We start from the raw sequence: 11,406 nt of genomic DNA on the forward strand, positions 1-11,406 counted from the left end.
TGTTAAGTTATCTTTATACATTTGATATCAACCTCTAACATGCCAATTGATTCTCTTATGGACATTTCTTAACACTATTAAACATATATCTTAAAAGTCTTTCTTGTATCAACTATGACAGGAATTATATAAAAGTTTTGAACTTGCAAAGGCTCTGTATCTCACATTCAGTCAAAAGTCTTTCACTAAAAGTTCTATGGCAATTCTTTAGTCTCAGATCTTCTTTAGGAAATTTTGGCTCGGCTGCATCTCATCGGGAAAGTAGCGGGCTGTGGGCTCATTCAGTTCCGGCAAAAGGTTACTCTCCTCAGCGAAAAGAAAAACTTCCGAGCGAATGTGCTTCGAGAAATTTGCCTTGCCTTTTTTCCTCTGCTTGGGCTCGCCGAAAATGTCTGGACGACTGCCTTCTTTTTCTGCTGTTTCAACAGCTAGAACTGCCGCCAAACGTCTCGAACCAAGAAGCTCCTTTCTGGAAGCAGGAAACTCCTCTCTCAAGCAACGTGGATCCGGGCCTCCTCTCTGACAGCAATTCTGGAACCGGGACCCCTTCTGCTTGCTTCAGTCCCTTTTTATTAGGCCTCCTCTGAGACCTCGCATGAAGTTTGGCAACCCCCAAAGAATTGGTATGAGTCTTTCATCTTACGTTTCAAGTTCGGCACGTCTTTGGTTCTCCTCCGCATTCTTTTGATTGTAAGTTGCCGGCCATCGGAAAGTTGTTTGAAATCTTTCTAACTGACTTCAGAAATGTTTACATTTAGAGGCTGCGATCCTTTCTCATACATACAAGTTTCAATAACAATCTTTCTAATGCCACCATGTACAGCTTTGGTGACAAAAACATTGCCTTTGTTTTTAACACTCTAACGTATTCTTATTAAAGCAGTATATACAGTTAGCTTCAAAAGAGTTATTTACAAAAACATCTAATACAAACTATACCGAGACAAACAAAGTTTATTTTTTTACAATATTCAATTGGGACTTAACCTAAGTAAAAAAATCAGTGTATTGTGCTTTGGAATAGTTAATATTTAAGCTACAATCGAGTTTTTACACTTTGCTTATAATCGTATTCAGTTTACTGTTTGACTTCCACTGATCCAAATTAATTCATTTACCCGGACTTATAAGAAAATTACTGATTTGACAATTTTAACGAAAAATAAATAAACAATAGCAATACACTTAAAACGAATTAAAAAAATAATACAAAATAATGATAAATAAAATGTTTTCAGTTTTAATTAAATTTGTAAGGAGGAATACACAAGAGATTGACCAAAAATCGCTCCGCGATCGACGGGTTGAACACCCCTGCTTTATAACAACCCAGAAAAGGTGCTTTATAAAATACATGAATTTGACCTCTATGATCTGGTGTAATAATAACATGGGATAATTAAAAAAATAATAATAGTAATTATTTATTTTGTTTTATATAATTACGGCCTGCTATTCTGATGACAGCTTTCCCAAAATGGCCTTCCTTCATCCTGTAAATTGATTACATCTTTCATCATATATTTGGTGAAATTTTTTTCCCCCCTTGGTTACACTATAAATTAATTATAGCCTAAGAATATAATAGGCCTGTATAGCTCAGTGAAAGTGCCACTTGCATCCTCTGTGCTAGGCCACCCAAAGATAGACTTATAGTTCAAGTCTAGTTTCCAGCTGGAGGAACTTTTCTTTTTCTAAGCCTTTCTTTGACTAATTTCCCAAGTTAGTCGATCTCTGGAATGGGCAAGTGGGTTTTTTTTCTCCTGTAAACTCAAGAAAATCGATTATAAAACCACATTATTTTAGACAGTAACACATCTTGTTAGGGTTAGGTACCAAGAGATGGCATCACTTGTTTGCTGGTCTCTTCATTGGTGGCCACCAATAATTAGTAATAATTATGGGCCAGCAATATCTCTTATTGGCTGCCGGTGGGGGATTGAACTGCTCACTCAGTCTCCACAAAAGCTAGATAGGGTTAAAAGGCCTCGCCTACTCCCTATAAGGGAATAAAAGGTGTTAGCTTATTTTTATTATTTTATTTTAAGAATATAATTTCTTTGCATCTTTAATTCATATATTTTTGTTTTACTTTCAAGTCGTTTACATCTAAAAGATACATTCTGATATAGGGTGTCCATAACATAAAAGCTTTGCTTATCTCTTCATATATTTTAATTGCTACTCCTCATATTTATAAGTGTTCTTTTCATAGGAAGTTGCATATCTCAGCAGTGAGTCACAGGCAAAGCATTCAGTTTATTCTCAAATTGTCGATACTAATCTTAAAACCAAAAAATCAGTGTTATCTGCTAAGACTGAACCAAAAAATTCACTTTTGTCTTCCTCCATGCCACCACTACCTCCAACAGTTCCGACTTCATCAGTAATGACATCATCAAGCATATCATCATCAGAAGTAGAAAAGGTGCAAGAGAAACACATCACTGTTTCTCCCAATTTAGTAAAGGATGTGAATATCAGACAGCATGAAGCATTACAGATGACAGAACTTGATACTAATAATACAAATGTTGAAATCAAGGAGCCAGTACTTGACACTGGGCAACAACTGCCTTTTAAGAATATATGCAACTCAACAGATCTTTCTCACACTACCAATATTAATATAAATCCTCCTGATCAGGATATCAAAAATGACTGTTCCTGTCAATGCAAATCCAATGCTACAAATTTTGATGACTCTAGAGCAACCAATAAAAATGAATATCAAAGTATAGTTCCATCATCTCTCTGGGATACTCCAGCAGTAATGTTATCTCCTCCTCTGCAATTAGACATGTCATTCACTAACCAACATCAGACTTCATCGAGTAAAGAGAATTCCTGTAATTTTTGTTTAACTTCTCAGTTGTCTTCATTAAATGACATTGACTTCTCCCAAAGAGATATATTTGTTGATGAATTTTGTGATGTGCCTTTATTATGTGGAAGTATAATATCTGATATCTGTGGAGCTACATCAGAAATATAGTTTTTATTTTCATTATGAGATGCTTATAATATCAATATCTGTATGCTGCATATATATGCACACATGTATGTTTGTAACTTCCAATTATTTTAATTTAACTTTCCAAGTCTTGTTAACCAACATCAGTGTTTTGTTTTTTTTTATGAAGAATCATCTGAAAAGAATTTTGCAACCAAGTACTCAGAAGTGTAAATAATTTAATGATATTGCATAAATTAACTGTTGTATTCCACTCAGAGAGTGTCAGTGTAGTTATCAGTGCATATTTCTGTAAACAAGAAACTATTTTTCATTGTTAACTGATTATTTTTAAATCAGTTTATAAATTCTATATTTTCTGCAGTGTTTGTAATTCTGTGATGTTACTGTCAGTGCCTCTTTTTTCCCCCTGGCAAAACCCAGTTGTCCATGTATGACAAGAGATAATAGTTTTGGATAGTGAATTTATCTTTTATTGTATCTATATTGCATTTGTAGATTAACAAAAAGGTAAGCATATGTATATCAAAAATATATATATAGCTGCACACCATTATATCTGGGGGGGGGGGGGGACTCCTTATCCATTCTATAGCAAGTGAGCATATTACTACTGAGGATGGGACATTGACGAATAGATTATGTCCATAGGATATTTCATTTCATAGAGGGCCATGAAATCCAGTCTCTGATGCCAGTTGAGTTAGCTTGTATAACCAATCCAGGTTGACCAATTCTGGAACATGAGTTTTTAGCACAATAGGTGAGAGTGTCAGGAAGAGTATATATATATATATATATATATATATATTAGTTCTTTATGATATTTTGTGCTTCTTTTCCATTTGCATATTGTAGAGATCATATGTTTTTTCCACGTAAGACACACAAATCCATTCCACTTCAAGTTAGTTTTATATTATTTTTGACGTACTTTTTATACTTAAGCACCATGAACAAAAATGAAAATTATAGGTACCAAATTGTGTTGCCCATCATTTTCTTTGCCTCATTATTTAACTGGTCATGTTAATTTTCAGTGAACAACACTTACCTCAATTCTTTAAAACTTTTTTTGTTCTTTGCTTTCTGATATGAAAAGAATTTTTGCTGTTACCACTTTGCAGATTACACAATTGATGTATCATTTTATTGTCCATAATCTGGTGGGTGTTAATAAGTTTTGACCCAACCATCTTTACACCATTTGCACCACTCAAATACATGGGATGCATTATGATCCCTTCCTTCCCCTTCACACACACTGTGATAAATAACTATATATTTTATTGCTGTGTTTTCCTGATAACAGCACCTCACGTTTTTAAACTGATTTTTATAGTGCAGTTTTCCCTCTGCATGGAATTATTATGCATATAACCGTGAAACTTACAATCATGTTCATAGTTTTATGCATTTTTTGGGATCAAATTTTTGTGTACACCTAATTAAAGTATATGAAAATAATAATCAAAGTGACTATTGTTATAGTATTTTATTAGATATGTTAGTCTCTGAGGTCTTCGATTTTTGATTAATATAAAAATATAATATTAATTTGCAAATTTAATACTTGCTATATTACAAAACAAGTTTCTGTTTTAACAAAAGTGTTATAAGACTACATTGCATTTTTTTTTCTTATTCAGTTTTTCATTATATATGGACATGCTTGATTATAGTTGAATGTGATATTTTGGTGCTTACATATTTGATAATCCTGTCTATCATAATATATAACTGGTGTCAAAGTAAGATCTATGCAGTAAATGCAAAAAGTAGTCCTGTTAAACCCACATTTTTTTTTCTTTTATTACTATAGTATTTTCCTGTTGTTTTCATATTATATTTCACATTATTTTTGAGATTATATTCAAATCTCTACTACTGTGATGGATAGTAAAGTTCTAGGTATTTTTGTGCCTAATACATAGACAGAGCTAACTCTGAAGTACACATGCACAGTAGTTCATTCTATCAACTTGAGTGAAAGTGCTTTCCTGAATAGACAGTTAACATCACTTAACTTGTATAATTGAATATATAATTAAATGAATGTTTATTGAATGTATATTATTATTTATGACTATGTATGTTTTTTATTTTACACAAAGTATTCTACATAACCTATGACATGGTAATAGTGGCATTTTGCATATTATTGTCAAGCACTAAACACCAAAATTATGAAAATTAATATATTATAATAAATATATCTTCTAAAGGTGATGATGAACATGTAAATTGTACATATTCAGTGTTGTGGTTATATTTATTTATGGACTAAAAGTTTATGTATAATATTCCTCAGTGATGTTATTCTTATAATTAAACCATTTTTGACACATGAGTTAATCATTTATCATTTGGTTGAAAAAGGCATATTTCTTTTAACATTTTTTTAAAATCTTCTTAACAAAAGCATATAACAAAATATAAAAATATAAAATAAAGCATATAAAATCTTCTTAACAAAAGCTTATACAGTCAACTCTCATTATAGCAGATTTGTAGAGACCATAGGAATGATTTGTTATAGTGAGCAGTTTGCTATAATGAATCTCTTTTAGCATGGAATCATACCTGTATGGCATTAGTCAGGACTTTTCATTAGTTTGTTATAACAGTGTTCTATAGTATAGTATTCTGGTATTTAACATTTAAAATGTTAATAAGACATTGTTTTAACAATATTTTTGCTTTTTTTTATTAAATAATTGGAATAATAAGATTTTTATTTAATAAAAAAGTTAGTTAAGCTTGATTTTATTATCTGTTAATAGGATAAAACTATTCATGCGATGTATTGGTAGGGGATGTACTTTGCATTATGGGAGATATACTAAGGCAAGTGATGAGAACTTATACCACCTTTACCACGAATTGCCCCAGTCCTGAAAATACTTCAAGTGCAGACTTTGTTTGCTTACACTTGGATAATCAGTCTCTCCAACACTTTGAGCCACACCAGAGTTGGTCTGTAATTTGCTGCATCAGTCCTAGCTCTATCCTTGTCTCCATCTTGTTGTTCTAATCCTTAGAAATCATTCATGTTAAGACTCAACAATGGTTAGGGATATCATAACTCCCCTGCAAATTTCTTACACCATTTTGATATCCCATCCATTCCAACTGCAGCATTCAAATCAAGCTCTGGTAATAACTTTAGTATCTCTACCTCTTTTAATGAATTTGAATAGTCTAATATCATAGTGTTTATTTGGCATTGAAATTGACTATTTTCCTACTAAACCTACGTGATTCATTGGTAATGCATTATACACACCTTGTATATAATATTTGTGTGTAAATATGTCATATTTAGTTAGCCAACCAGCAAACTGGTTTTCAATCCCACCACAAGCATAGATGTTTGTAATTGTTTTTAGGGGAGAGACAAATTTCATTGCCCAGTGTGAGACTACCTCCCCCCACTTATTAGAAGATTTGTGTTCATCTAACCAGATAGTGGCTGATCTACCTGTCGGTCTGAAGTAAACTAACTTGCAGGAACAGGGTACTTTATATACTTCAGACACTGAGAGAGGGGGAGCTGATCTTTGGTAGAACGGATAAGGGTAGCAAGTTTCCGGTGGGAATTAAAAGCTATTTAGAGGTTGTAATTTTTTAAAGACCTGGCTAATTTTTCAATATGCCACAGGCATAGGGGATGGTGATGACATTTCTGAAAACCTTCTCAAGCGATGGCCGAGGAACGGAGGGGGGAAACTGATTATTTTTTTAATTCTGTTATCACTGTAGCCATTGGATAGAAAGATGTGTATATGGTTGAGTTCAGTTAAAGAGAAGTTCCACTGGAACAAAGATTTTAGGCTCTATTGGTTCTAGTTTTAATGATGCCATATTGTTGAGAGGAGGGGAGTGGAAAAGTTTGTGAATGTATCTGCCTGTGTGAGTGGGTTTTCTGTATACAGTTAAGGAGAAGTTAGCATTCGGAAGGTGTGTTACTAAGGTGTCTCAGGAAAGGTAAACTATTGTTATTTTCTTTTCGCATTGTGAACTGGATTCTTGGATGTAGACATTAAGGTGACTGAGGGGAAGGAGTCTAATGTGTCTGAGCCATGAGACCAAAAGAGAACACAACATCTATGTATCTTGGCCAGATAGAAGGTTTGATAGAGGCTGTCTGTGGCTTATTTTTCAAATTGTTCCATGTAAAAATTGGCAGGGGGGGGGTCCATAGCCGTTCCCTCTATCTGTTTGTAAATTTTGTTCTTCCAAGAAAAATAACCAGAATTGATGGCAAAGGAAAAGAGATTTTTTATGAAAAAATTTATATGCCTACAGCCAAATGTGGAGATAAATTTATTGCCAGCATACTAATAAATTATATTACACAAAAAATGTGTGATAAATTTTATACAAATTAAATTACAATACATTTTTGGCAAAAGTTACAAATTTCCTAAGGACATAGTTAAGAAATTAATGTACAGTGCCTATAGAAAACTATGCAGACAGACATTTCAGTATGGAATATGTCCATCCCCAAACTGCAATGCAGCTCTCACAAAGTCGTACCATGCTTAGCACTAAGTGATTCAGGAGTTCATGAGGCAAACTGGCCCACTACTTCTCCAGAGCAAGGATTAGGTTTTGTTTGTTTTCTGGGGGGGGGGGGGGTATTTTGAGCAGCAATGCACATCTCCCTATTGCATCCTAAGTATGTTCTATGGGGTTGAGATCTGGGGAGTGTGCTGACCACTCAATTCAGTTAATATCCTTGGGTCTCCAGAAGTATCTCCACTGCTCATGTATGATGTGCTGTGGCATTGTCATCCATAAAAATGGATTCTTAACCTACAGCACTACAGAACAATCAAAGATGATGTTGAACTTTGTTGCAATATTGTTCACCAGTCATAGTTCCTTTTTACAGCACTTGTAGCTAAGTGCCTCCCCACACCATGACCTCAGCACTGCCCATCTATCTCTTTCAAGAACATTCTCACAATGGTAAGCAGTACCTCTTTCATTACAGATCAAGTGTTGTCTAGAACTGAAGAAAAGACTAAAACGACTCATCTATAAAGAGTACATTAGCCCATTGGCATCTTGTCCAATTTTTATGGATACAACACCATTGAAAATGTGTTCTATGGTGAGCTGTGGATAAAGGGATGCAGACTACAGGCCTACTGTAGTCTGCATCCCTTGCACAGTTTGTCGAGATATTCATGTACCTGTGCTTGAATGGAGCCGATTTGCAAGCTGATCCGCATTGTGCATCAATTACATTTTGCTGTTATAACCAAAAATCTATCTTTGTGCTCTGTAGTAGAGTGAGGCTGACCTCTTAACAAACATCCAGAACACTTTCCATTGGTTTGAAACTCTGTCTAGAGCCTGGATACAATGCTATGTGAGATCCCAAACTCTCTAGCAATATCAGTAATTCTGTGGCCTTTCCAATAGTTCTTCCTTGCATGAAATCATCTAGATGATGATTTCATGATTTCATCTTTGAGTCCTTAAAAGACATCCAAGTTTGCAACCTTATTCCTTTGCAAAAAGAGTTCCTTAAAACACAATTCACTTAGCACAACTTTTGACTTTTATCTTGTTGAGGGATACCACATGACCCCCCTTGTATGTGATTCAAAAATTTGAATGTGTACCTGCTTTCTACTCGAAATTGTCAGTTATACAAATTGCCACAAGTTGATTCATCTGAATTTGCAGTTGTAATGTTCAGAAATAGTGTTTGTCCTTAGGTTTTGGACACCAGTCTATAATCTTAGGGATGTTAACAATAACCGCTCAATGCCTGCTTGATAGTATATTCTTCAAAACCATGTAATCTAAAGTGCTGTTTTAGCTACCTTTGTAATATGCCCTTTAAACTTCAACATCCTGTTCACGGTCCCCCCCCCCCCCCAAAAAAAAAGTCCCTGGCTTCATCAGTTTCCTGTAGATCTGTTCTATCAATATAGTTCACAGCTTGTTGTCTCTTCCTGAAGTGTATCGCATTAAACTGGCAGCCATTTACCTTTGCCCTTATTGTTAATCTAATAAGTCTTCCTGCAGGATCTCTGCATTATCATCAAACAACTGAATATTTCCTGTCAGTTCATCTCCTGTATCATTGATATACAAATTAAACAACAGAGCACCAAGTACTGAGCCTGCTAGTACACCACTGGTCACTTTCCTTCTCCTGGACTTGACTCCTCCATAAATTGCTATCTGTCAGTCAGCCACCCTCTAATCCAAATCACCAGATTCACATCCATCCCATGTTTATGCAACAGAGCTCTATGTAGAATCTTGTCAATAATAATATTATTATTAAGAGAGGCCTCCAGGAAGTCAGCGACTCATTGAGGAAGGTCACATGCTATACACACCAGCTGTTATACTTGTCCTTGAATTCATTCACATTACATACACACATAACATCCAATAGCAATTCATTCCATTCACACACCACTCTATGAGAGAGAAAAAAACCAACTCTTGCCTCTTTTGTGGTGTCATTCATTCTCAGCTTCCAAGGATGTCCTTTTCCCACTCTTCTTAAAATGAAAAATTCCATCAACTGAAATTCTTTGCGACACTTTCAGAAGTTTGTAAATCTCAATCATATCACCCCTCTTGTTTGCTAGTCTCTGCAGTCTACAAATTCTAAATTTCTTCATAATCAGTATTCCACAATCCTGATATCATTTTAAACACTCTCCACTGGATCAGAATCACTAAAGAAACAAGGAGATTAGACTTGCACATGTGAGGTCTTATCGATACCTTCTAAAGACAACAAAGTCTTTCATGTCATATCCATTCCACTTGTCTAACTCAATAGTAACATTATTATAGAATGTTGACAATTTGCTAAAACATGACCTTCCTTAGTAAACCCATACTGTTTATTGCAAAGTAGAGATTCTCTGTCAAACCATTTCTGAATGCAACAAACTCTAACCAACTTTTCCAAAATCATCCTGCAAGCTCTCTACATCAGCTTAATTATGAGGGTGGTCTGAAAAGTTCTCAGCCTCGACCATAAGATGGCAACATTTTTTTTTTTTTTCCTAAGTTGGTACATCTATCATAAGCATTCATGTGAAATTGCAAGCCATCCTATCAAGTAGTTTGTTTTATACAGCTGTCTGAAGCAAAAGTGTTATCTGTATCCCTTGAAGTAGATAAAATTGAGTATCGTGTGGTTATAAAATTTTTTGTAAAATAAGATTTAATGCCAAAAGAAATTCATTCGAAGTTCATAAAAGTTTATGGGCACTCTTCTCCTTCATTTTCGACAATTAAGAAATGGGCTGCCAAGTTTAAACATGGCCATACCAGCCTTGAAGATGATCCACATGAAGGATGTCCAAAAAGTGTAACAACACCAGAAATCATTGATCAAGTGCATGATATGGTATTGGATGACTGGCAAGGATATAAATAGTAGAAGAAATCAGATAGATTATGTTTTGATAAACAAAAGATATAGAAACATTATAAAATATGTTACAACATATCCAGGAGCAGACTATGATACAGATCATATATTGCTGTCAAACTAAGATGAGGATTAATCTAAAAAAAGGTAACTGCAGAGAAATGGAAAAAATCATGGAACATGGAACAGCTGAAGATACCAAGTACGCGAATGAATTCACAAAGAAAGTAGAGGAAGAAATGAATGAGAGAAATATACAAGGAATAAAATTAATAACGGAAAAAACTCACGTACAAAGATTATTTAATAGTATAATTTTCGCCTGTGTGTCACAGGCATCTTCAGTACATTAAGCTCAAATTAAACAATAACTGACAATTCCAAAAAGCGCCACCTAAGTAGCTGGTGTAAGATAACTAAAAAGGTCAATAAATTTCCTTTAAAAAAAAAAAATTAATAAATAAATAAAATTAATACAATAAAAAGTTAGGAAAGATTAGCTGACTTCACTAGACATAGAGTTCATTGGAGAAAGACAAGAGTTCTTCACAAAAGTCAGTTTCTCATGGAACACCTTTATAAAGAAACATGTGAAACTCTACTTCATTCTCCTAACTTAAACAGATCCGATGGCTTACGTCTGTCCCCTTTATGGGAGATAGTACTTTACAAATTAGCTAATCTTTCCTAACTTTTTATTGTATTAATTTTTTTTTTTTAGGAACATTATTGACCTTTAGTTATCTTACACCAGCTACTTAGGTGACGCTTTTTGGAATTGTCAGTTATTGTTTAATTTGAGCTTAATGTACTGAAGATGCCTGTGACACACAGGCAAAAATTATACTATTAAATAATCTTTGTATGTGAGTTTTTTCCATTATTAATTTTGTATCGATATATCTATTCACGGTATACCTCTTTTAAAACTTAATATACAAGGAAGTGACGATGTAAATGAAAAATGGAAGATTCTGAAGAAAGCATAATTACTGCTACAGAATTACAT

At 34.2% G+C, this 11,406-nt stretch overlaps 1 protein-coding gene across 3 annotated transcripts in view; it reads left to right on the forward strand.

Moving 5' to 3' along the window:
* The window catches only part of LOC150096745 (uncharacterized), a 178,141-nt gene extending 172,817 nt beyond the window's left edge, over positions 1-5,324 (forward strand). For 2 of the 3 annotated variants that reach the window (XM_090408294.1, XM_090408296.1), the window contains one exon: positions 2,216-5,324. In XM_090408294.1, coding sequence (XP_090264420.1) covers positions 2,216-2,995 — 780 coding nt within the window. In that variant the 3' untranslated portion in view covers positions 2,996-5,324. The remainder of the gene's footprint in view (positions 1-2,215) is intronic. The other variant, XR_016549812.1, reaches the window with a different exon arrangement.
* Positions 5,325-11,406: the final 6,082 nt, after the last annotated feature.

The sequence above is a fragment of the Typopeltis vanoorti genome, chromosome 18 (genome assembly GCF_054136105.1).
Source record: "Typopeltis vanoorti isolate ZY-2024b chromosome 18, IOZ_Tvanoo_1.0, whole genome shotgun sequence".
NCBI lineage: Eukaryota > Metazoa > Arthropoda > Arachnida > Uropygi > Thelyphonidae > Typopeltis > Typopeltis vanoorti.